This window comes from Neophocaena asiaeorientalis, unplaced genomic scaffold (genome assembly GCF_003031525.2).
Source record: "Neophocaena asiaeorientalis asiaeorientalis breed wild unplaced genomic scaffold, Neophocaena_asiaeorientalis_V1.1 scaffold184, whole genome shotgun sequence".
NCBI classification, from domain to species: Eukaryota; Metazoa; Chordata; class Mammalia; order Artiodactyla; family Phocoenidae; genus Neophocaena; species Neophocaena asiaeorientalis.
The window spans coordinates 4654436-4681632 of NW_020185325.1; the positions used below are offsets into that span (position 1 = coordinate 4654436).

The following is a 27197-nucleotide window of genomic DNA, read 5'->3' on the forward strand; positions in this document are numbered from 1 at the left end:
GAGCCCGCCTGCTCCCTGCCCTTCCCCCCCGCTTCCTTCCCTCCCGACTCTTCCTTTTCCTTCTCCAGGCCCAGTCCCCCAACCCCCGCTCCGGGAAGGCGCCTGCGCAGAAGCTGCCCTCTCCCTCCTCCTTCCCCGCCCTTCCTTCCCTCTGCTCCTCCTCCCGTGCCCCGCCTTCCTTTCTCTCTCGTCGATTTCACTGAGCGCTCCAGGTTGCGAGCAGTTCAGTCCGTTTTCCCACTACCCCGCCCCCCTTCCTCTTTTCTCCCCACCCCTCGCGTCTCAGCCCCGTGGAGGATGAAGCGGCTGCAGCGGCCCCAGCCCCAGCAGCGGCACCGGCGGTGGCTGCGGTGGGGGTGGCCGGAACTGGGGTGGTGAAGAAGCGGTGGCGGCGGCGGCCGTGGCGGTGGCTGAAGGAGCAGCAGCCGCCCCAGCCGCTTCCCCTGTGCTTCCCTTCCTCTTGAGTGCAGCCAGGAAGTTTTTCGCTTCTGTGCATGTGTGTGTGTGCGTGAGTGTGGGTGTGTAAGGTGAAGATTTGGGCGGCGTTTGTGCAGGCGTTGGGTTTTTTGCCCACTTCTCTTCCCGTAACCCGGGTAGCTCCCGAGCCTGGGCTGTGGCCCGAAGAGGGGGCGCGGCGGCGGGCTCTCTCCTTTTGTTGTTGTTTCCTCCGCCTGGGGAGCTGAAGAGGGGACGCGCCTGGGTGGGGCGGCTCGGAGCCCGGGCCTGGTGGCCCCCGGGGCTCCCGGGCGGGCAGGGTAGGGCAGAGTAGAGCGGGCTTCAACATGATGGCGGCCGAGGCCGGCAGTGAGGAGGGCGGCCCGGTCACCGCCGGGGCAGCAGGAGGCGGCGGGGCCGCGGGCTCCAGTGCCTATCCGGCAGTGTGTCGGGTGAAGATACCCGCCGCCCTGTCTGTGGCAGCCGCCCCCTTTCCTGGGCTGGCGGAGGCTGGAGTGGCCGGGACTCTGGGTGGCGGAGCCGCTTTGGGGTCAGGGTTCCTGGGACCCGGGTCTGTGGCGGGGGCACTGGGGGGAGCCGGACTGTCAGGGGGAGGTGCTGCTGCTGGCGTGGCTGGTGCTGCCGCCGCCGGACCTGGCGGGGAGATGGCTTTCACCAAGGGGACCACTTCGTTGCCTGCTGAGACCTTCGGGGCAGGCGGCGGATTCCCTCCTTTGCCGCCTCCTCCTCAGCTGCCCCCTTTGGGCGCGGGCCTGGGAACAGTGGACGAAGGTGACTCTCTGGATGGACCAGAATACGAGGAGGAAGAGGTGGCCATCCCGCTGACCGCTCCGCCAACTAACCAGTAAGTCAAGACCGGTGTTTTGGGGGAAGCTGACTCCTGGAAAGAAGTGGGAAAACATGCCTCGTTCTTTCAGCTGTTACTCGTTGTGAAAAGTTTTGAAGCTTATGGTTCTGTGCATAGGGATTTAATTTGATCACTCATCTTCCCTACAGGCACACTCCCTGGCGGCTTGGTATATCTGTTGCTCCTCTGGGAAGATGTAAAGTTTTAAAGATGGGAAGCATGGGAAAATGTGTATCCAGTGAGAACCGGATATGGTTCTGCCCCTTCCAAATTGAGGTGGCGTCCTGGGATTCAGCTGAGCTTGCAGCTACCAAGGCAGTCGTAGTCTATATTAACCTGGTTGTGTTCCCTGTTGAAGCTAGATGACTAGTGAGAAGCTTGGAATACAAGCATTTAAATGAGTATTGTGTTAATATCATTCGAAACATGCATTGGTCAGAATGCTTTGTTTTTGTTGCACTGCAAACCCCAGCTTCTGCCTGTTGAAATCATTGCGATGCAGAGAAGTCTTTGGATCACTTTTGAAAACGTGGGTCAGCGAGAAAGGAAAGGAGTTCTGATAATTACAGGTGTGGTTAAGGGCTCATACTCCAACAATATTTGTAACTTGTGCAGTAGAATTCCCATTTATTAATATTAGTGTAATTCTTCTATAAGTTGAAGCTTTCTAAACACAGTATTGGAGCAAAACAAAATCAATAGTGTGCTTCCCTTCAACACTTTGTTGGTGGCAAATACAGTATTCTATTTGAAAATTAATTTTGCCAGTCTACTGCGGAATATATATGACAAATGACTTTTCTATATATAGTACCTCCCCCTTGTTCTCTTCATAAGTGAACTTAGGTATGTATTTATAAAGCTGGACCTTGATGAGAGGAAAATGTTGATGGGAAGAGGTAATAGTAGGTAAAACTTGCTTTATAGATCCCTCATATCTGTCTTAATTTTCCTTTAGAATGTTGACAACCTTGGTGAGTATCAGAAGAAGAAAGATTTGGTTTCTGTGTTGACAATCACTCTAGACAATTGCAGGTTTTTTTGTTTTTTCGTGGGTTTTGTTTTCGTTTGTTTTTTTGATAAGCTTCTTTGGAAGAATTAAAAAGGACTTAACGAATTAGGACATTTTTGACTTAAGGCTACATCTTTTGATGGAAAAGTAAAGTTAGTCTTACTTGGGTCAGCCATGGTATAGGGGTGTTGTATTCCTTTTATATTATTCATTGTGAGTTCAATTTTTTGGTCTGATTTCATACCAACTTATCATTTCACATCTGTATATTGCAGACTTTTCTGAAGGTGTTCTGAGTGTTAAAAATTTAAAATATACTGCACTGCTTACACACCTTCAATCAAGCCTTCTTGAAAAAATCACTTAAGCATTAAGGTTCCTGTGGTTACGATAAAGTGCAACTTTTCATTATGAAAGAATATAGGCTTATGCCAGTTATTAACTAAATTGAATTAGGCATATTTAGTATATTGCAGTTTTAAATATTTTTAAAGGTAGAATTTATTTTGTAGAGCAATTTTAGCTTCACGGCAGAATTAAGCAGAAAACACATAGTGTTCCCATTAAATTTTTAATAATAAACATGAGTGAGTATATAGGAAAAATTAGGTTTCTGAGAAGTCCATTTGAGATTTTCATCATTATTGTTTATATTTGGGAATAAAAATATTATTTGTGTGACTGTGTATATGAGAATTGTACCTGTTCTAAAAGGTATCCTCCATTTCTAGTATGTTTTTTAAATTTGCCACTGAGAAGTACAAATTTCCCTCTTTTCTTTATCTTAGATATCACCCCAAAATCACTGGAGGCAATACAGTGTAGTGGTTAAGCGTGCAAATTCTGAAGTTAGACAAGATTTGGGTTGGAATCCTGACTCTGCTACTAACTAGCTGTGTGATCTTGGAAAGGTCAGTTTCCCCATCTGTAAAATGGGGACAATAATGGTGTCTCCCTCATATGGTCGTGTGTTTTTTTTTTTTTTTTTTTTACCTCCTTCTGTGGTGTGTTTTTTTTTTTTTTTTTTTTTGCGGTACACGGGCCTCTCACTGTTGTGGCCTCTCCCGTTGCGGAGCACAGGCTCAGCGGCTATGGCTCATGGGCCTAGCCGCTCCGCGGCATGTGGGATCTTACCGGACCGGGGCACGAACCCGTTTCCCCTGCATTGGCAGGAGGACTCTCAACCACTGCGCCACCAGGGAAGCCCCATATGGTCGTTTTTAAGGTTAATGAGAACCCCCTGAACATATTCAGCACAGTCCCTGGCACATAGTAAGTGTTCAGTAAATTAGTAGTCTCCCCAAATAATAATATATTATTTTATTGTCATTAAATTGCCTACTAATTCTATTGCTATAGGAACTCCCTTACTAATAACTATTTGAGAGAATGTTTTGAACTCCGAAGGTCTGTCTACTATGATTGATTATATCAAAAATTTTATTTTAAATTCATAAAGTCTTCTTGCAGGCTAAGCAGGTTTAGAGATGGAATTCAAGTGTTTTCTATAAATTCCTATTTTTAAATAAAAGGAAAAGCCTTAACGACTTTGTTAAATAATGTCAAATCTTTCATAAAAGTATTGAAGAAATGCTTTTGGACTAATACATGATTACTAGTGACTGGTCACCTTAGTTATTGATAGCATGATATTAAGGAGGTTCAGGTCATAGGATCGCGTCCACAGTGGGTTTGTTAGATAGACCAGGGCTCCCTGATCATGGAGTTCAACCATGTGTCCAGCTGGTTCAGTGCTGTTGGTCACAAGAGTCAAGTGACAATATGTAGATAGACCAGTGCAAATATAATAACACTATTAGTATTTTGTACCTTGCTTTTCTGTGTGCATGGTGAATCATTAGTCTCATGTTTATTACTGAGCATTTTCATTAGTTGGGTTAAGGCCAGAAAAGTTTGTATAATTTTAACTATTACATGTATTTGAATATTCTTTTTTTTTGGTGCAAATTTTGAGGAAAAAATTTTAAAAAGAAAAAAAATTCTCCCCATATATTTTTATGCTGTAAAAGGTTCTGTATCTAAAACTGCTGAAAAAGTTTTTTTTCAATACAGGTACTCCCTGTATTGTTATGTAGCTGCTTTTCGTGGTCCTTGTTATTTCTTTCTCTTTTCCCCAGGGGTGAGGGGTGATAGGAAAGGAGAAGTTCCCTTAGTCCACCATCAGTTATGTACAGAGATTTTTAACTATGAGCCTGCAGTAGCAGAAGGCTCTTGGGCTGAATCCAACTGACAGATATATATTGCTTGCTCGTAGTGTATTTGGAGCATTTAGTGATTACTTGCCACCATTTAAAAATAGGAAAACTTCATGTTTAAGAAGTTTCGATTTCTAGCATCACTTGAGAAATCAGAGGAGTTGGCTCTACCTGGTTGCTGTTCCTGCTTGAGAGTAGATTTCTAGAGCTGAGTAGTGATTGCCCCATTTAGGTGAATTCTGAGCTCTACAGTTAACTGTGGTTACTACCAGGCCTGCTTTGCCTTTGATGTTATTTGCCTGGCATCTGGCTTAACTAGATCTTACCTTGGACCTAAAACGCAGGCTTTCTCAAGCCTGAAAGTCGAAGGAAAAAAGAAATAAGGAATGTAAATAATACCTTTCTTTTCCTTAAGAATCATCTTACTGTTTCTACAAAAATAAAATCATTCTTAAGTCAAATAATTGTTAAATGTTAGTACTAAGACATGTAGCATTCATTAACTTTGTCACTGATTGCATTGTAACTCTGGCTGAGTCATTATTTCTTAATAAAAATGGGGGTGAGAATTGAAGAGATTAGTTATGGACAAAGTGGTTTCTGACCAGAACCAGATATTTTTGCTATATGAGTAGTAGAGCAATGTAGTAGGAGCTTAATTTAAGGGATACAACAATGAGTAAGATACCCCTTTTCTTAATGTCTCTCTAGTAGAAAGTTAAGTTACCAATTACTGTCATTCAGGCTAGCTTAAGATAAATATCATGAGTGAAGTATGAGCAAAGGGTCATGGGGGTTAAAAGAATAAGATATTTATATAATTAGAATCAGTAAAGTCTTAGAGGAAAAGTAGCAGGTATGTTTTCAATGCTGCTTAATTTATTCTGAACAAGAGGTAATTGGTTCCTATGCCCTTTGCCTAAAGATTCTGTCAGGTAGAAAAGAATTACAAATTAATGAGTATAAACTTTTGACCTTTAGTGAGGAGTCTGTCCTACTGAACTCTTTTTTTTTTTTTTTTTTTTGCGGTACGTGGGCCTCTCACTGTTGTGGCCTCTCCCGTTGCGGAGCACAGGCTCTGCACGTGCAGCCTCAGCGGCCATGGCTCACGGGCCCAGCTGCTCCGCGGCATGTGGGATTTTCCCGGACCGGGGCATGAACCCGTGTCCTGTGCATTGGCAGGCAGACTCTCAATCACTGAGCCACTAGGGAAGCCCCTATTGAACTCTTAATTATTTACCTGTGGTCTGGGGTAGGTTGAAGGGGGTGCCTACAGTTAACTGAGAATACACAGCACTACCAAAGGCTTGAATTGGTCTGGATCACTGATTAGCCACTCTGGGGAAACCAGGCGAACATTATCGACAGAGCCAAAAAAAAGACCCAAAAGCCAAAACAACAGCAACAAAAAAACCTTACAGGGGTAAATTAGGAAGAAGAAGGGGAAAATAAAGAGGTCTTTTGGTTGCTTTGCTCCCTATCTCTTTACTAGCCATTAGGGAACTGAGAGAATGCCTTTAAGAGCAGCTCAAATACTCCAAACAGTACCTCGGTGGGGGCAGGTGATGGAACTTAGAGCGATTATTGTCAGGTATTACTGATGACATTTCTTGGTTGCTTACTACCTAACAGGAACTGTTCTAATTGGTTTACATGTGTTGTTGTAGTTGCCTGTTGCTTCACTCCAAAACTTAGTTGCTGAAACATTTATTTGCTCTTGATTCTAAAATTTGGGCAGGGCTTGTTGGGGACTGCTCCATGTGTCACCTGTTGGCTATAATGTCCAAGGTATCTTTTTAACTCATAAGTCTGGTACCTCAGCTGGGATGGCTGGAACAGCTGGTGGATAGCTGGGCATCTGTGTGTGTATGTGTGTATCTGTGTCCATGTCTCCCCCCACCCCAACTTCTCCATTTCATTAGCTTGAACTTCTCCACAGCATGGCAGATGGGTTCCATGAGGGAGCATTCCCAGAGGACAGGCCTCACCTGCCAACACGTATTAAGCCTCTCTGTTCTTCATGTTTGCTAACGTTTCAATGGCAAATGCTAATCACGTGAGTCAGTCTAGATTTAGTGTGGGAGTGGGCTATAAAAGGGCACCAATATTAGAAGGTGAGATTTCTTGGGGACATCAGAGTAGCTGCCTACTGCATGTATTATTCATTTACAAGTAAATATTAGATAATATTAGAATACTAGTGGTTAGGGAGAGCGTGGGAGAAAGGGCAAGTACTTTGAAGTTTTTCCCTTAGGGTCTACATGGTAAATTGTCTTTCATCGAATGGTCCAAATATCCCCACAATATATTTTGCTTCTGACCACCATTATCTTAATTTTAAACCAAAGATACTGGATATGGATGTTGGTTATGGCTCATTGTTTGAATATGCCAATGTATGTATGGTAGGTGTGTTATCTTGAAATCACCTGCAGTACATTTCAGTTGTGGGCTAAATAAAAAATAGTTATCAGGTAAAATGTATGGATAACTTCTCCATATGTCTAATCACATCTCAGTGGGATTTGGAGTATGCTTTTAGGTGTTCCAGTGATTACATGATTTTGTGAGTAAAACAATGAACATTGCGGGGGACAGAAAGAAATATAAAAGAAAGTACAATGTAGCTGGACAATAAGGCATTAATGATATAGAAATAAGATGATAAAATTAATCTACGGACACATTGTACTAATTTTTCAAATTAGAGGATAGTTTTGGAAGAGTTGAAAGAATGAGAGTGTATGAAAGTGATTTTGAAATTTTATACTGTAATTCTCTTTTACTAAAGCTTTATAGCAAGTTTAATTAGCTTTTGTAGCATCAGTATTTGATGTTATAGTAGTTCCCCCTTATCCACGGCTTCACTTTCCACGATTTCAGTTGCTCTCGGTTGACCATGGCTCAAAAATATTAAGCGGGGCTTCCCTGGTGGCGCAGTGGTTGAGAGTCCGCCTGCCGATGCAGGGGACATGGGTTCATGCCCCAGTCCGGGAAGATCCCACATGCCGCGGAGTGGCTAGGCCCGTGAGCCACGGCCTCTGAGCCTGCGCGTCCGGAGCCTGTGCTCCGCAATGGGAGAGGCCACAACAGTGAGAGGCCCGCGTACCACAAAAAAACAAACAAACAAAAAATATTAAGCGGAAAATTCCAGAAATAAGCAATTCATGAGTTTTAAGAATTGTACACCTTTCAGAGTAGTGTGATGAAATCCTGCTCCATCCCGCCCAGGCATGAACCATACCTTTGTCCAACGTATCCTGCCATCACTTAGTGGTCCTACCGTGGTCGTCAGATTGACTGTTGCACTATCACAGTGCTTGTGTTCAAGTAAGCCTTATTTTACTTAATAATGGCCCCAAAGCGCAAGAGTAGTGATGTTGGCAATTCGGATATTCCAGAGAAGCTGTAAAGTGCTTACTTTAAGTGAAAAGGTGAAAGTTTCCTACTTAATAGGGGATGAAAAAAATCATATGCGGAGATTACTAAGATCTACAGGAAGAACGAATCTTCTATCTGTGAAATTGTGAAGGAAAAAGAAATTCATGATAGTTTTGCTATTGCACCTCAAACTGCAAAAGTTATGACCACAGTGTGTGATAGTGCTTAGTTGAGATGGAAAAGGCGTTACATTTTACAGAAAGATATTTTGAGAGAGACTACATTCATGTAATGTTTATTACAGTATATCGTTATAATTGTTCTATTTTATTATAGAACATATAATAAATGTTATTGTTATTGTTGTTAATCTCTTACTGTGCCTAATTTATAAATAGGTATCTATATATGGGAAAAATAGAGTATGTATGGGATTCGGTACTAATTTGAGGTTTCAGGCATGCCTGGGAGTCTTGGAATGTATCCCCTGAGGATAAGAGAAGACTACTGTGTAGTCAGGAGAGTGATATGCATAGATACATAGTATTTTAGTAAACGAGGAAACTCTTTCATTGACCATTGCAGAAGCAGACTCTGGTAGAGTGACTTGCTTAAGGTCAAAGAGCTAGGTGGATCTGGGACAGAATCCAGTTCCCATGATTTTTTAGATATGTTTCGATTTGAGTAATATTTAATTAATTTTTGTGGGGGGAGGAAGTGGAGAGGCACAGGCCCATTACTGAGTAATCATTTACTAGATTCTAGGCAGTTTACATAGGTTATCTCATTTAATTCTCATAACTATACAGTGAGAATAGATATTATCCACATTTTTTTTTGTTGAGAAAACTGGTAGAACTGGAATTCTCATGCAAATACTTGTTCCATTCCAGTGCATATAACACACACATATATACGTGCACCCATACAAAACTTAATATACTCCAGGACTGGCTAGTCATGGGGTGTTGGACTGAATTTTATCTCTCCAAAATTCATAGATTGAAGCCCTAACCCCCAGTGTGACGGTGTATAGAGTTAGGACCTTTAAGGTGGTAATTAAGGTTAAATGAGGTCATAAAGGTTGGATCCATAATTCTATAGGACTGGTGTTCTCATATGAAGAGGAGACAAATGGGAGCACATGTGAACAGAGAAAAGGCCATATGAGTTCACAGTGAGAAGGTGGCTATCTATATATAAGCCAAGGAGAGATGCTTCACTTAGAAACCAACTCTGTTGGCACCTTAATCTTGGACTCAGCCTCCAGAACTGTGAGAAAATACATTTCTGTTGTTTAAGCCATCTAGTATATGGAATTTTGTTATGATATCCTGAGCTGACTGATACACTGCATAAACCTGCATCTTTAAAAATGGCTTTGGAGGATTTGGAGCAGATTAAATGCTCATTTACTACTTGAGAAACAGGGTCTTCATGCTTTTATTTCCTATTTTTCACTGTAGGAAAGAAAACCTTTCCTTATACTTTAGCTTCATTCTTCATGAGTTCGTGACTTAACATCTCCTCTTTTGGCTATACTTGTGTTGAAAGTTGGAAAGCATGTAAATGCATGTCTGATTATTATAGTGTGAAAAGATCCTACAGAAGACTGTGGGTGGTAGCTGTAGAAAACCTATGGGTGAGACATTACTCCAGGAGATTTTCTGTATTCACTCTGTGTTCATTGTTGTAACATTCAGTGTTACTTTTAAAATTCTTCTCTTTTATGTATCTGTGTCTAGCTAAGGGAAAGACCTAGAGATATCCCTCTCAATTCTTTTAAGTCTTCTTTGTAGGTATAGCCCACTACACTGGGTTCACAGTTAAGATACTTGTATAATAGTAGAACCATACCTCTCTTCCATCCATGTCTATCTACCTAAATATTGATTTATCTCTCAGATTTTCCAATTAAACTTCTTATTTTGAGATAATTGTAGATTCATATTTAGTTGTAAGAAATAATACAGAGATGTTTCCTTCACCTATTTTTCCAGATATATGGCAATATCTCGTGATATCACAACTAGGAGTCAATTTCATTGATATAGTTCATTTATTCAGATTTCACCAGTTCTACATACACTATGTGTGTGTGTGTGTGTGTGTGTGTGTGGTGTTTATTTAAATCTATGCAGTTTTATCACATGGGTAGATTTGTATAATCATCACCACAGTAAAGATACAGAACAATTTCATTACTCCCAGGATCCCTTGTGTTGTCCTTTTATAACTAAACCCACCTTTCTCCATCTTTAATCCCTGGCAACCACTAATCTGTTCTTCATTTTGTCATTTCCAAAAGACTATATAAATGGACTCATACAGCTTGTAACCTTTTTTTTTTGGTCAACGTCTTTACTGGAGTATAATTGCTTTACATTGCTGTGTTAGTTGCTGCTGTATAACAAAGTGAATCAGCTATACGTATACATATATCCCCATATCCCCTCCCTGTTGCGTCTCCCTTCCACCCTTCCTATCCACCGCTCTAGGTGGTCACAAAGCACTGAGCAGATCTCCCTGTGCTATGCAGCTGCTTCCCACTGGCTATTTTACATTTGGTAGTGTATATATGTCCATGCCACTTTCTCACTTCATCCCAGCTTACCCTTACCCCTCCCCGTGTCATCAAGTCCATTCTCTACATCTGCGTCTTTATTCCTGTCCTGCCCCTAGGTGCTTCAGAACCATTTTTTTTTAGATTCCATATATATATGTGTGTTAGCATACAGATTTGTTTTTCTTTTTCTGACTGACTTCACTCTGTATGACAGTCTCTACGTCCATCCACCTCACTACAAATAATTCAATTTCGTTTCTTTTTATGGCTGAGTAATATTCCATTGTACATACGTGCCACGTCTTCTTTATCCATTCATCTGTCGATGGAGACTTAGTTTGCTTCCATGTCCTGGCTATTATAAATAGTTCATACAGCATGTAACCTTTTGGAATAGCATTTGTCACTGAACACAATTCCCTCAAGATTTATTCAAGTTGTTGCTTGTATCAATACTTTGTACCTTTTTGTTGCTGAGTAGTATTCCATGGTTTGGATATACTACAGTTTGTTTAATCATTCACTCATCAGAGAACATTTGGGTAATTTCCAGTTTTAGCTATTATGAAAAAAAAACTGCTATGAACATTTGTGTTTATGTTTTTGTGTGAACATAAGTTTTCATTTCTGTCAGATAAATGTCCAAGAGTGCAACTGCTGGATCGTGTAGTAATTGCATATTGAGTTTTATAAGAAACTGCCGATCTATTTTCTAGAATAGCTGTATCCTTTTACATTCTCACTAACAATTCATGAGTGATCCTGATTCCCTATGTCCTCACTACTAACCATTTTTTATTTTAGCAATTCTCATTGCCTAGTGATCACTAGATGCCTAGTGATATCTCATTGTGGTTTTGATATGCATTTTTCCTAATGATTGATGATATTGAAACTTTTTATGTGCTAATTTGCTATCTGTATATCCTCTTGGGTGAAATGTCTGTTCATCTCTTTTGCCCATTTTCCAGTAGGATTGTTTGTTTATTATTGAGTTTTAAGAGTTCTTTATGTATTCTAAATATTAGTCCTCTATCTGATAATGTGGTTTGCAAATATTTTCTCCTATTCTGTAGCTTGTCTTTTTCTCCTTTTAACAGGGTCTTTCACAGAGCAAAAGTTTTTAATTTTTATGAAGCTTAAGTTATTAATATTTTCTTCTATAGGTTGTGCTTTTAGAGGCAAGTCTGAGAACTCTTTGCCTAGCCTGGATCACAAAGATTTTCTCCTATGATTGTTTCCAAAAGTTTTGTATTTTTATGTTTTACAGTTAAGTCCATGATCCATTTTGATTTCTTTTTTATAAAAGGTATGGTTTAGATTGAGGTTCATATTTTTGCCCAGGAATATATGATTACTCTAACACCATTTGTTGGAAAGGCAAATATCTTTCTTCCATTGAATTGCTTTTGCACTTTGATAAAAAATTAATCGGGCATATATGTGTGGGTTTACTTCAGGGTTCTTTATTGTATTCTGTTGGTCTGTATGTCTCCATTTGCTGATATCACACTCTTGATAACCGTAGCTACGTAGTAAGCCTTAATATTGGGTAGAGTGATTCTCTTTTCAATATGTTTTTAGCTATTCTAAGACGTGTCTTTATGTATAAATTTTAGAACAACCTTGTCCATGTCTACAAAAACTTTGTTGAAATTTTCATAGGAATTGCATTAAACCTATAGATCAGTTTTGGGAGAACTGACATCTTTACTATGTTGACATGATATGTTTCCATTTATTTAGTTCTTTGATTGCTTTAATCAGCATTTTGTAATTTTTAATATATCAATCCTGTATGCCTATTGTTTAATTTGTACTTTTTTTTTGGTTTTGTTTTATTTGGAGCAGTTTTGTAAATGTTATTATGTTTTTAAGTTTCCACATGTTTCTTGTTAGTATATAGAAATGCTGATTGATTTTTGGTATGTTGGTCTTATATCCTGTGACCTTGTTAAACTTCTCTTTTAGTTTTAAGAGACTTTTTACAGATTCCTTGGGATTTTCTACATAGACAATCATGTCAACTGCAAGTAGGGGCTGTTTTTTTCTTTCTGATCTGTATGACTTTTTTTTTTTGTCATATTGCAGTGGCTAGAATTTCTAGTACTATATTGAATGAGAGTGGTGAGAGCAGACATCCTTGCTTTGTTCCTTGTCTTAGGTGGAAAACATTTAAATGTGTTTTGCCATTAAATATGATGTTAACAGTAGCTGTTTTGCGGGGAGAGTGGATAGATACTCTTTATCAAGTTGAGGTTGATCACCTCTCTTCCTAGTTTACTGTGAGTTTTTACCATGAATGGGTGCTGGATATTTTCAAATTCTTTTTTCTGGGTCAATTTATATGATCATATGATTTTTTCCGTAACATGTTGAGATGGTAGCTTACTGATTTTTTTAATGTTGAACCAGCCTTGCATAGCTGGAATAAATCTCAGTAGGTTATGGTGTATAATGTTTTTCAAGAATTGCTGAAACTCAGGTTTTTGATGTGTTGAGAATGTTTGTGTCTAAGTTCGTGAGAGATATTGGTCTGTAGTTTTCTTGTGATATCTTTGTCTTGTTTCAGTATTTGAATAATACTGGCCTCATAGTATGGGGTAGGAAATGTTCCCTACTCTTCTGTTCTTTGGAAGAGTTTGTGAAGTATTGGTATTAATATTTGGTAGAATTCTCTAGTGAAAACATCTCAGCATGGGATTTATTTTTTTTTTGGAGATTTTAAATTATGAATTCATTTAAAATGGTTATAGGGTTATACATCTTATTTATATTATTTTGGTTGGATTTTGGTAGTAAATGGGTTCATTTCTTCTAATTTGTCTAACATAGCAGCATAAACTTGTTTGCATTATTACCTAGTTACCCTTTTGATGGCTGTAGAATAGTGATATTCTCTTTTACTCTTGATACTTGAATTTGTGTCTTAACTCTTTTTTGTTTTGTCAGCCTTGTTAAAGCATTATCATTTCTATTAATTTTTTCAACGGGTTAGCTTTTTGTTTCATTGATTTTTTTTCCTTATGGCCTTGTTTTCAATTTCATTGAGTTTTGCTCTTATTTTTATTGTTCTTTTTTTCTGATTGCTTTGGGTTTATTTTGTTCCTGTTTTTCTAGCTTCTTGAGGAAGGAATTTAAGATGATTGATTTGAGACTTTTCCTGTTTCCTAGAGTAAGCATTTAATGCTATACTTTTCCCTCTTAACCCATCTTTAGCCATATTCTGCATCTTTTGATATGTTGCCTTTTCATTTTCACTCAGTTCTGTGTTTCTTTTTTTAACTTTACATTGAGACTTACATTTTGACTCATGAATTATTTAGAAGTGTATTGTTTCATTTCCAAGTGTTTTAAGATTTACCAATAATCTTTCTGTTATTGATTTCTCGTTAGTGTCCATTATGGTCAGAGGACATACCCTTATGATTTCAGTACTTTTAAATTTGTTGAAGTTTGTTTTATAGTCCGGGATTTGGATATGGTCTATCTTGGTGAATGTTCCATGGATGCTTGAAAAAAATGTGTATTTGGCTGTTTTTTGGTGGAATGTTCTATATATGTCAATTAGATTCTTCTGTTTTGTTCAGAACTTTTAAATCTTTCCTCATTTTCTGTTTAGTATTTCTGTGAGTTTCTGAGATAGGAATCTTAAAGTTCCCACTATAATTTTGAATTTATCTATTTTTTCTTTCAGCTCTATCAGTTTTTGCTTCATGTACTTTGGGGCCCTGTAGTTTGGGTGTACACATTTAGGATTATTATGTATTTCTGGTGGATAGATCCTTTTATCATTATCTAATGTCCCTCTTTTGTCTCTAGCAATTGTCTTTGCTCTAAAGTCTATCTAATAGTAATATAGCAACTCCTGCTTTTATTTTGTTTGCCTGTACATTTTTCCATCATTTTACTTTCAGTGTGTCTTATTTTAAGTGATCTAATTATAGAGAACTTATAGTTGGGTCTTTTTTTTTTTTTTTTTTAGTTCATGCTGTTAATCTGTCTTTACTTGCTGTATTAAATATGTTTACAGTAATTATTGATATTTTAGGGCTTAAGTCTGCCATTTTACTTTTTGTTTTCTGTTTGTTCTCTTTCTCATTTCTCTTTTTCTCTTTTCTTGCTTTCCTATGGGTTACTCAAACATTTGTTAGGATTTCATCTTGAAGTATTTATAGTGTTTTTTCAATATATCACTTTGTAGATACTAAAATAACATATGTAATTTACCACAGTCTGTGGGTATAAGCATTTTATCAATTCGAGTGAAGTGGGGAAACTATTCTTCCACTTAGATCCCTTTACCTTCCCACTTTGTAAATATTGTTCTCTTGACTATTTCTTCTACATACATTGGGCAGCTTTTCAGATGGTGTTAATATTTTTGTTATTGTGATAAAATATACATGACATGAAACTTATTTTAATCATCTTTAGGTGTATAGTTCTGTGGTATAAAGTACATTCACATTGTTGTTCAACCATTGTCACCATCGTTCTCCAGAACTTTTCCATCTTCCCCAGCTAAAACTGTACCCATTATACACTAACTTTCCAATCCCTTTTTCCTCAGCCCCTGGCAACCACCATTTTACTTTCTGTTTCTATGAATTTGACTACTCTAGGTACCTCACATAAATGGAGTCATAGAATATTTTACTTTTGTAACTGACTTGTTTCACTTAGCATGTCTTCAAGGTTCATCTGTGTTGTAGCATTTGTCAGAACTTGTTTCTAGAGTCTGAATAACATTCTAGACTTATTGCACATTTTGTTTATCCATTTATCTATTTGTGGGCGCTTGGGTTGCTTCCACTTTTTGGATATTGTGAATAATGCTGCTTGAACATAGTGTATAAATATCTGTTTTAGTCACTGCTTTCATTTTGGGAATAGGAATTTTTGGGTCATAGGGTAATTCTGTGTTTAAGTTTTTGAGGAATTGCCATATCATTTTTGATAACAGCTATACCATTTTATAGTCTCACTAGCAATGTATGAGGGTTCTAACTGCTCCATATCCTCACCATCACTTGTATTTTCTTTTTTTTTCTTTGTTTGTTTTTTGGATTTTTTTGGAGATGAAATAGCTATTCTGATGGGTGTGAAATGGTTTCTTATTGTGGTTTTGACTTGCATTTTCCTAATGAATAGTGATGTTGAGCATCTTTTCATGTACTTATTGTCCTTTTTTATATCTTCTTTGTAGAAATGTCTCTTTTCAAGTCCTTTGCCCATTTTTTAATCAGGTTGTTTGTTTTTGTTAAGTTGTAGGAGCTCTTTATATATTCTGGATATCAGTCCCTTTTCAGATAAATGGTTTGCAAATATTTTCTCCTGTTCTAAGGAATTGCTTTTTCACTCTGTTGATAGTGTCTTTTGATACACAGAGGTTTTTAATTTTGATGAACTCCAGTTTTTTATGCCTGTATAATTTTTATTCCATTCATCTGTTATGGTTTTAAAACCTCTTGAGTAGAAAGGTAGTCTATTGTATTTTTTTTTTTCCATTCATCTGTTATGGTTTTAAATTTTTATTCCATTCATCTGTTATGGTTTTAAAACCTCTTGAGTAGAAAGGTAGTCTATTGTATTTACCTATATTTTTGCTTTTCTCATTGTGCTTTCTTCTTTCCTGATGTTCCAAGAGTCCTTGTTTTATCAATTGAAGAACTTCCATAGCCATTCTTGAAGGATACATCTGGTAGTGACAAATTCTTTTAGTTTTCCTTTGTCTGCTGTGTCTTTATTTCTGCTTCATTCCTGAAAGATAATTTTGTCAGATACAGAATTCATGGTTAACAGTTCTTTTCTTTCAGCACTTGAAAAATTTTTTGTTACTTTCTTCTGACCTTTGTGGTTTCAGATTAGAAAGCTGCTGTCATTTGAGTTGGTGTTCCCTATAGGTAATGCATCCTTTCGATGTGGTTGCTTTCAGGATTTTTCTTTGTCTTTCGTTTCAGATATGTATGTCAAGGTGTAACTTCTGTGGGTTTACCTGTTTGTGGTTTGCTCACTTTAATCTGTAGCTGTACATCTTTCTCCAGATTTGGAAGTTTTCAGCCATTTGTTGAATACTCTTCAACTCCACTCTTTTTGTCTTCTTTTCATGGGGCTCAAAATGATATGGATCTAGATCTTTCATTATTGTCCCATCCATCTACGAGACCTTGTTGTTTTCAGTGATTTTTCTTTTTTGTTCATATTGGGTAAATTCTGTTGATCTGTCCTCAAGTTCACTGATTCTGTTCTCCATAATTCCTACTATTGAGCCCATCTAATAAGTTTTTGGTTTTCTTTCTTATTGTAGTTTTCAGCTCTGTAATTTCTTTTTGGTTCTTTTTTTTTATATTTTCTATTTCTTGGGTTGAATTTTGTCTGTTTCAAGAGAATTTGTAATTGATGGATGGAAAATTTTTATGATGGCTGCTTTACAGTCTTTGTCAGATAATTCCAATATCTGATTCATATCAGTGTTGGCATCTGTTAATTATCTTTTTCTCATTCAAGTAATGATTTTTTTGGTTCTTAGCATGATGGATGATTTTTGATTGTATGTTGGACATTTTGTCTTCCATGTAATGTTTTTAAAATCAGTTTGTCCTGTAAGTATGATTTTTTTAAAAAATTTGGCTGCACTGGGTCTTAGTTGCAGCATGCGGGATCATTTTTTGGTTGTGGCATGTGGGCTGTTTAGTTGTGCCATGTGGGCTCTATTAGTTGCACCATGTGGGATCTAGTTCCCTGACCAGGGATTGAACCTGGGCCCCGTGCATTGGGAGCGCAGAGTCTTAGCCACTGGAACTCCACCAGGGAACTCCCCCAATAAGTGTGATTAATATATATTTACTGTAGAAAATTTGGAGACTATTGAGAAATACAAAGAAAAAAATCACTTTTCTATTGCCAAAGATAGTTCCTGTTATGAATAATACATAGCATTTATCTGAAAGGAAATATGTACAGGTATGCTTTGGAGGTATTATATTGCAAGTTCCATTTCAGACTACCACAATAAAGTGAACATCACAATAAAGCAAGTCACAGGAATTTTTTTGATATCCTATTGAATTAATTTTAATTTATCCATACTAAAATTATGTTGATGGTGGTGGGATGAATTGGGAGATTGGGATTGACATATATACACTAATATGTATAAAATAGATAACTAATAAGAACCTGCTGTATAAAAAATAAAGTAAAATTCCAAAAAAAGATACAGAAAATTATATATGAATTCAGAGAATACAGGCGATCATTAAAAAAAAAGTTATGTTTACACTGAACTATAGTGTTTGTTAAGAGTGCAATAGCATTATGTCTAAAAAATACACATACCTTAATTAAAAAATACTTTATTGCTAAAAAAAAAAATTAACCCTTATCTGAACCTTCAGCAAGTCATAGTAGTAACATCAAAGATCACTGATCACAGATCACCGTAACAAATCAGTAATAAGGAAAAATTTTGAAATATTGTGAGAATTACCAAAATGTGACACAGAGACACAAAGTGAGCAAATGCTGTTGGAAAGATGGACTTGCTCCATGCAGGGTTACCACAAACCGTCAATATGTAAAAAAACAATTATTTGCAAAGGGCAATAAAGTAAAGCACAATAAAATGAGATATGCCTGTGTGTATCCCCATCCCCTCAAATATAATTGTAGCTAACACTTTCACAGATGAGGAAATTGAGGTAAGGAGGGTTTTAGGTAACTTTCCCAGATCACAAAACTACCAAATGATTCAACGCAAACTTTTGATTCCTGGGTTTATGTGTTTAACCACTGTGGTACAGTCTCTCTTGTTCTGTTTTTTTTTTTTTTTTTCTCCCCCTGTACCACTTTAGAAAAATTGTTTCAGTAGGAGAATTAACTTATTTTGGGAGGGATAATCAATAGGTTAACAGCCCTCTAAAAGGCATTTTGAATAGTGTTTAAGTAGTTCAATATATATGTCTATAGATACTTGAATGTGTTTATATACATATATATACACATATGTGTGTTTGTGTGTGTGTGTGTATATATATATATATATACACACACACACACATATGCATTTTGGAAGATTATCTTAGGTAGTAGAGAAAGGAGTTTTGATACCTCTTGTTAGGCATCCACTTGGGAATATTTAAATAAATGAATACCTCCTTCCATTTGAATGGGAAGCAATAACAGGCTTTTTTTTCTTTTTACAGGCTTTTATCTTCCTTGAAAAGAAAGTTGTGTTTTTGTTTTAAGTAAATCATTGTTAGCTTCCTTACTCATTTATTGAGGAACAAATTGTGTAGAAGTTCTTCCACGCATTTTTTCACTTAGGTGACTGTAAGGTCACCCATCACATGTATGTAGTGAGCTTGGTTGTTTATCCATATCAGCGAGTTTTAGGGTAGCTGTCTAAGAATTGATTTAGGGGAAATTCCTAATTATTGGGTTAAATAGTGACTGTATGAGGGCTTAGGAATAACTCACTACCTTTTAGTTTCTACCTAAGAAAACTAATCCAGTTATCTAAAGTGCAATTGCTACTGTATGTATTTACTTATGGGACACAGCAATGGTAGCATGATGGTAAGAGAAATTAAATATCAAGAGAAATTAAATCTTCAGCAATTCTTTGGAATCCTATTAGAATTCTCTACATTTGTCATTGCTGGCAACTAAAGATGAGTTAACGATGTGGTTTGATGTTTGCTTTTAGTCATTACATAAATGTGACTTTTCATGGAATTCAGGAAAAAGGAACACACTGACAGGGGCTGTATCCTCTAGTTAATAGTAGAATTCATGAATATTATCCTCAGAATATTTTCATCATGAAACCATTTTGAAATAATTATAAAAGTGAATAGCATTTAAAATACCTAATCATTTTATTTGACACTTTTTTAGGGACCTATTCTGTGTAATTTGATAAAATGACATTTATCACTACAGAGTCAGAAATCATACAAAGTCTTAGAGTGCTGTGGAGAAATAGTACAATACGTTTTAATAAATTAGTATTAACTTTCATGGAAATAATATTATTTTGCCTAGTGCACAGGGCCTGTGAATGAGTACAGTGGACGAGAGGTTGAAATGTAATAGCTAGCAGACATATCTTGATATGTTGTAAATGCCATGGTAAGGAAGGAGCGGAGCCTGAGCATTGCCCTGTAGGCATGTGGAATCCATAGAAAGCAATCTTTTTCTACTAAAGTTTTCAAAACTTTTTTTTTTTAAGATTTCAGTCAATTTGCCCTTTTCTCCTTTCCCACTTCAATGTAATCATTTACTGTGATGGTTCTTTTCTACTTCCTAAATTGCTTTGGAATCTAACTTTTTTAAAACCTCCTGTGGCTTCAAACCCTCATTTTCTCTTTCCTTCTGTTGGGGTAGTCATTAATTTTTCCCTGTCCCTGATCTCTCTCTTTGCCAATTAATAATTCGTTTTGCAGTGGTTTTCAGAATTTTCTAATTTCATCCAAGTAAAAATTAAGAAATTTATTGTACATTGTGACAAAACTTGGGTGTGTGTAAATACAAAGAAAACCAAAAATTGCATGAAAAATACCCTTTTTAATGACTATGATACATTTTGCTGTCTTTTTTAAAACTCTGTTCTACTTAAAAAAAAAAAAAAGACATATTGGTGGAGAGTAAATTGAATTCAAGACTCCCAGCAGTTTTCAAAACTGCTTTATATTACTGCCAGCATGATTTTTTAAATATAGACTTTACTGTACACTCTCTTGAGACCTTTCTGTGAGTCTCCATTGTCTAAGAGAGTAGTGGCTTTCAAACCTAATTTTGACCATGACTCACCAAAAGAAATAGATTTTACATTTGTGACCCAGCGCACACATATAAACAAACATATATAACAGAAACAAAGTTTAATGAAACAGTACTACCTGGGATGCACTCTATTTATTGTTCTTTTCTATTTCACTTCATTAGAAGAAAAAAAAACAAAACTGATTGTGACCTACTAAATTGATTTCTTGACCCAATGGCTTGAGACCTGCAGGTTGAGATCAGAAAATTAAAGCTTTATTACGACATATAATGCCATTTTACACTGTTCTCCAATATTTAATTTTTCATCAATACTATGCTGTTTATTCCTTAAACTTGCTATGGTATTTTCTTTTTTTTCTTTTTTTTTTTTGTTGCGGTACGCGGGCCTCTCAATGTTGTGGCCTCTCCTGTTGCGGAGCACAGGCTCCGGATGCGCAGGCTCAGGGGCCATGGCTCACGGGCCCAGCCGCTCCGCCGCATGTGGGATCCTCCCGGACCGGGGCACGAACCCATGTCCCCTGCATCGGCAGGCGGACTCTCAACCACTGCGCCACCAGGGAAGCCCCGCTATGGTATTTTCTGTTACTCCATTTACTATTCTGTCTGGGGTGCCCTCTCTCTTCCTTGATTGTGTGACAAACTTTGTTCATTCTTCTGAATTTAGCTGAGATGTTACTGAAGGTGGTGGAGAATGACAAAAATAAAAGTTTCTTCTCAAGAAATGATGACAGGGATCTCATCAGACAAACTTGGAAAGAAATCTTTTCTTAGAGAAGTAAACCACAATATCTCAAATTAACGTGGTGACTTAAAGACGCTTTCTGTTTAGAAAGATCTGACAGTAACAAGTTGGTGGTATTGACATATTTAAAGAATGGGGATTATAGCAAGTGACATAGTCATATTGGACTCAGAAAATGGAGCCTTATTCAGGATAAGTGTGTCAGTGATCATCTATACGTTCAAGGGAGTGGGAGCCCAAGGATGAAACCCCTTTGTTTCTGGTGCAGTTTTTTTTTTTTAATGTTTTTTAAAAATGTTTTCATGCTATATATGAATTATATATATCCTTTGTGCAGATTTTGTGCTCAGTAAGCAACCTCCCCCCACAATTTTTTAAGTTGAAAAATCTGCAGAAAAGTTATAAGAATAGTGCCCTGAGTAACTATATATCCTTTACCTTGACAGTTTGCCACATTTCGTTTATCCTTTTATCGTTATACATCCACATATTGTATATTATTTTTACTAAACTGTGAGTTACTTGCAGAGATCATGTCACTTTCCTCTTAAATACCTTATCTTACATATCCTAAGAATAAGGGCAGTAGCTCACATAGTCAAATATAATGAATTAAACACTAACATAGTATTCATATATCTTCAATTATTCCTGTAATGTCCTATATATGTTTATTTTTGTTTGTTTAATTCCATTTAATTGTTATATCTCTTTAGTCTCCTTTAACCTAGAGCAGTCCCGTCAACTGCTTTTTCTTCCACGATATTGACCTTTTTTAGGAGCCTAGGACAGTTGTTTTGCAGGATATATCTCTATTTGTATTTGTCTGATTGTTTCCTCATAATTAGGTTCAGGTTAACCATTCTTGGCAGGAATACTCCATTGGTTCTTGGTACATCACGTCCAGGGCGTATGATGTCAGTTGTCTTATGGATGAGGTATATAAGTTTGAGCTTGGTTTAGGTAGATTCTACCATATTTTGCTATTAAAAGGTAATTAATAAATAATAAGTACCCAGGGGTTTTAGTATTCATTGATGATTTTTACCTGAATCAGTTATTACTCTGTTGTAATGGTATGGTAAAAAGGTGATTATTATTTTTTCCTATTTATCATTCCTTTGAAATGTATTAGTTAGCATTCTTCATTACACAACCTTGTGATTATAATTTGGCTTCCCACTTAACAGGATTTCAGGAGTAAAGTAAGCTGGAAAAAGATGTGTGAAGGCTTTTTCCTTTTTTTTTAAGAAGATGTTGGGGGTAGGAGTTTATTAATTAATTAATTTATTTTTGCTGTGTTGGGTCTTCGTTTCTGTGCGAGGGCTTTCTCTAGTTGTGGCAAGTGGGAGCCACTCTTCATCGCGGTGCGCGGGCCTCTCACTATCGCGGCCTCTCTTGTTGCGGAGCACAGGCTCCAGACGCCCAGGCTCAGTAGTTGTGGCTCACAGGCCTGGTTGCTCCGTGGCATGTGGGATCCTCCCAGACCAGGGCTCGAACCCGTGTTCCCTGCATTAGCAGGCAGATTCTCAACCACTGTGCCACCAGGGAAGCCCTGAGGCATTTTTTGTTGTTGTTAATAGAAAAATTGTTAGTTTGGTTTCTGTATTAGTCACTTGTGAGCTTTGTTAGGATGGATCAACAGCCTCGAATCCAGTCTACTATCGAAACTTGACTAATTTGAATTTGAGTAGCAGATCCTGGAGAAGTCACCTTGGCTATTGCTACTCTATGAGTCTCTTGGCAGCCAGCACCTTACCCTTTTGTTTCAGTGTTTTACAGTGATCTTTTCAAAATAATAAGGGCTGGAAGAATGCATATCAGAAAAGGTGTTGGATTTAATATTAAAGGTGATGGGTAATTAATAGGAATGCTATTTGGATATTAGAAAATAGTAAATGCTTGTAGATAGGCTTAAAGGAGTATTATTTTCCAACTCATTTTTTTTAAGTTAATAAACTTTATTTTTTTTTACAGTAATTTAAAGTTCAAGGAAAGATTGAACAAAAAGTACAGAGAGTTATTATATATCCCCTGTCCCCACACATGTACAACTTCCCCCACTATCAGCATCCCATACCACATTGGTACATTTGTTACACTCGATGAACCTACATTGACACATCCTTATCACTCAAAGTTCATGGTTTACATTAGGATTCACTGTTGGTATTGTATATTTTATGGTTTTTGACAAACGTAAATGACATGTGTCCACCACTGTAGTAACACAGGGAATAGTTTCATTGCTTGTTCTGTTTGTTCATCCCTCCCCAACCCCCCTCAATCCTTGGCAATCTTTTGTACTATCTCCATAGTTTTGCCTTTTCCGGAAGGTCATATAGTTGGAATCCTATAGTATGTAGCCTTTTCATCTTGGTTTCTTATACTTAGTAATATGTATTTAAGGTTCCTATATGTCTTTTCATTGCTTGGTAGCTCATCTCTTTTTAGTGCTGAATATTTTTGCATTGTCTGGGTGTACTTCATTATATTTATCCCTTCACCTACTGAAGGACATCTGGGTTGCTTCCATGTTTTGACAGTTACCAATAAAGCTGCTGTAAACATCCGTGGGCAGGTTTTTGTATGGACATAAGTTTTCAATTCATTTGAGTAAATACCAAAGAGCGTAATTGCTGGGTTATGTGGTAAAGGTATGTTTAGTTTTTGGAAACCCTGAACCTGCCCTCCAAAGTGGCTGTACCATTTTGCATTCCCACTATCAGTGAATGGAAGTTCCTGTTGCTCCCCATTCAGGCCAGCATTTGTGTTGTCAACGTTCCAGATTTTGGCCATTCTAATAGTTGTCAGTCCTTTGGTAAATGTCTTTTGCAAATATTTTCTCTTAGTCTGTGGCTTGTCTTTTCATTCTGTTGACATTGTCTTTCACAGGTCAGATATTTTGAATTTTAATGAAGTTTAGCTTACCTATTATTTTAATGCCTTTGGTGTTGTATCTTGAAAGTCATCACAATACCCACGGTCATTTAGATTTTCATCTATGTTATCTTCCAGGAGTTTTATAGTATTGTGCTTTACATTTAGGTCTGTGATCCATTTTGAGTTGATTTTTGTGAAGGATGTAAAATCAGCCTAGATTCCTTTATCTTATTTTGTTTTTTTTGGCATTTGAATATTCAGTTGTTCCAGCACCGTTTGTTGAAAAGACTATCTTTCCTCCATTATATTGCCTTTGTTCCTTTGTCCAAGATCAGTTTGGCTATATTTATGTGAGTCTGGTACTGGGTTTTCTGTTTGTTTTCCATTAATCTGTTTGTTTATTCTTTCACCAATACCACTCTGTTTTGATTACTGTGGCTTTGTAGTAAATCTTGAAGTCAAATAATGTCAGCCCTCTGACTTTGTTCTTCTCTTTCAATATTGAGTTGGCTATTCAGGGTCTTTTGTCTCTCCATATAAACTTTATTTTATTTTTTGCGGTATGCGGGCCTCTCACTGTTGTGGCCTCTCCTGTTGCAGAGCACAGGCTCCGGACACTCAGGCACAGCAGCCATGGCTCAAGGGCCCAACCGCTCCGCGGCATGTGGGATCTTCCCAGCCCGGGGCACGAACCCGTGTCCCCTGCATCGGCAGGTGGACTCTCAACCACTGCGCCACCAGGGAAGCCCTCCATATAAACTTTAGTTTGTTGAGAGCCATAAAATAACTTGCTGGGTTTTTTTGGTTTTTTGTGTTTTTTTTTTTTTTGCGGTACGCGGGCCTCTCACTGTTGTGGCCTCTCCCATTGCGGAGCACAGCCTCTGGATGCGCAGGCTTAGCGGCCATGGCTCACGGGCCCAGCTGCTCTGCGGCATTTTCCTGGACCGGGGCATGAACCTGTGTCCCCTGTATCGGCAGGCGGACTCTCAACCACTGCGCCACCAGGGAAGCCCCTTGCTGGGGTTTTGATTGAGATTTCCTAGAATGTATACATCAAGTTAGGAAGAAATGACATCTTGACAATAGTGAGTCTACTTATCTATGGACATGGAATATCTCTCCATTTATTTAGCTCCTCCATGATTTTGTTCATCAGAGTTTTGTAGTTTTCCTCATATAGATCTTACACATGTTCTGTTAGATTTATACCTGAGTATTTAATTTTTTGCTAATATAAATGGTAATGTGTTTTAAATTTAAAATTCCATTTGTTCATAGCTTGTATATAGGAAAGCTATATTAACCTTGTATCCTGAAATCTTGCTAAAATCTCTTATTAGTTCTAGCAGGTTTTTTGTTGATTGATTTGAATTTTCTTCATAGATAATCATGCCATATGTGAACAATGAGACAGTTTTATTCCTTTCTTCCCAATTGTATGCCTCTTATTTCCTTTCCTTGTCTAATGCATTAAGACTTCCAGTACAATATTGAAAAAGAGTGGTGTGAAAAGACATCCTTGGCTTGTTCCAAACTTAGTGAAAAACTTCAATTTTCTCACCATTAAGTGTGATGTCACCTGTAGGTTTTTTGTAAAGTTCTTTAAAGTTGTGAGATCTTTATTACGTAAAGGAAGTAATTGTGTTTCTAGATATTTGAGCAATTTTCTCTTATCATTAGTGAGTGTTGGACTTTGTCAAATGTTTTTCCTGCATCTATATGCTCGTATGATTTTTTTCTTTAGTGTGTTGATGTAATGGATTACATTGATTAATTTCCAAATGTTGAACCAGCCTTGCATACTTGGGATAAATCTCACTTCGCCATGGTGTATAATTATTTTAATGTATTGTTGGATTTGATTTACTAATATTTTGTTAAGGAGTTTTACATCTGTGTTCATGAGATATTGGTCTGTAGTTTTTTCTTGAAATGTCTTTGTCTGGTTTTGGTCTTAGGATAATGCTGGCCTCATAGAAACAGGAACTATTCCCTCTACTGTCTTCTGGAAGAGATTGTAGAGAATTGGTATAATTTTTTTCTTAAATGTTTGATGTTTGGTAGAATTAATCAGTGAACCCATCTAGGTCTCGTGCTTTCTGGTTTTGAAGGTTAGTAATTATTGACTTAGTTTCTTTAGTTGATATAGGCCTATTCATATCATCTGTTTTTTCTTGTGTGAATTTTGGCAAATTGTGTTTTTCACGGAATTGATCCATTTGATCTAGGTTATCAAATTGTGGGTGTAGAGTTTTTCATAGTGTTCCTTTATTATCCTTTTAATGTCCAGGGAATCAGTCATGATATCCTATCTTTAATTTCTGATATTAATAGTCTGTGTCTTCTTTCCTTTTTTCTTAGCCTGGTTAGAGGTTTTTCAGCTTTATTGATCTTTTCAAAGAACCAGCTTTGGATTCATTGATTTTTCTCTGTTGATTTCCTATTTTCAATTTCAATTTCAAAAAAACTGAGTTTTGCTCTAATTTATATTATTTTCTTCTTACTTTGGGTTTAATTTGCTCTTCTTTTTCTAGTTTCCTAACATGGAAGTTTAGATCACTGATTTTATATCTTTTCTAATTTATGCATTTAGTGCTATAAATTTCCTTCTAAGAACTGTTTATACTACATCCTGAAAATTTAATAAGTTGTATTTTCATTTTCATTTAGTTAAAAATATTTTTAAATATCTTGAGATTTCTTCTTTGATGCATGTGTTATTTAGAAGTGTGTTGTTCAGTCTGCAAGCATTTTGGAATTCTTGAGCTATCTTTCTGTTACTAATTCTGTTTTTAATCCCATTGTTGTATGATCTCTATTTTAAATTTAAGATGTTTTTATGGCCCATAATATGGTCTGTCTTGGTGAATGTTCCATGTGGGCTTTGGGAAGAACATGTTAACTGCTGTTGGATGAAGTAGTGTATAGATGTCAGTTATATCCAGTTGATTGATGGTGTTGTTGAGTGTAACTGTGTCCTCATTTTCTGCTTGGTGGGTCTGTCCATTTCTGATAGAGGATTGCTGAAGCTTCCAACTGTAACTGTGAATTCATGTGTTTCACCTTGCTGTTCCATCAGGTTTTTCCTCACAAATATTGCTGTTCTATTGTTAGGCATGTACACACTAAGGATTGCTATGTCTTCTTGGAATATTGATCTCTATCATTATTTAATGCCCCTCTCTATTCTATCCTTAATAAATTTCCTTGCTCTGAAACCTGCTCTGTCTGAAAGTAATATAGCTACTCCAGATTTTTTTTTTTTTTTTTTTTTTTTTTTTTTTTTTGCAAGGGTTTTTTTT

General features: G+C 37.2%; 1 protein-coding gene across 1 annotated transcript in view; it reads left to right on the plus strand.

Moving 5' to 3' along the window:
- The first annotated feature begins 207 nt into the window (after window positions 1-207).
- RASA1 (RAS p21 protein activator 1) overlaps window positions 208-27197 on the plus strand; it is a 104789-nt gene continuing 77799 nt past the window's right edge. Inside the window, exon 1 of the mRNA XM_024734329.1 lies at window positions 208-1300. Within this exon, the coding sequence (XP_024590097.1) occupies window positions 783-1300 (518 nt within the window). The 5' untranslated portion in view covers window positions 208-782. The remainder of the gene's footprint in view (window positions 1301-27197) is intronic.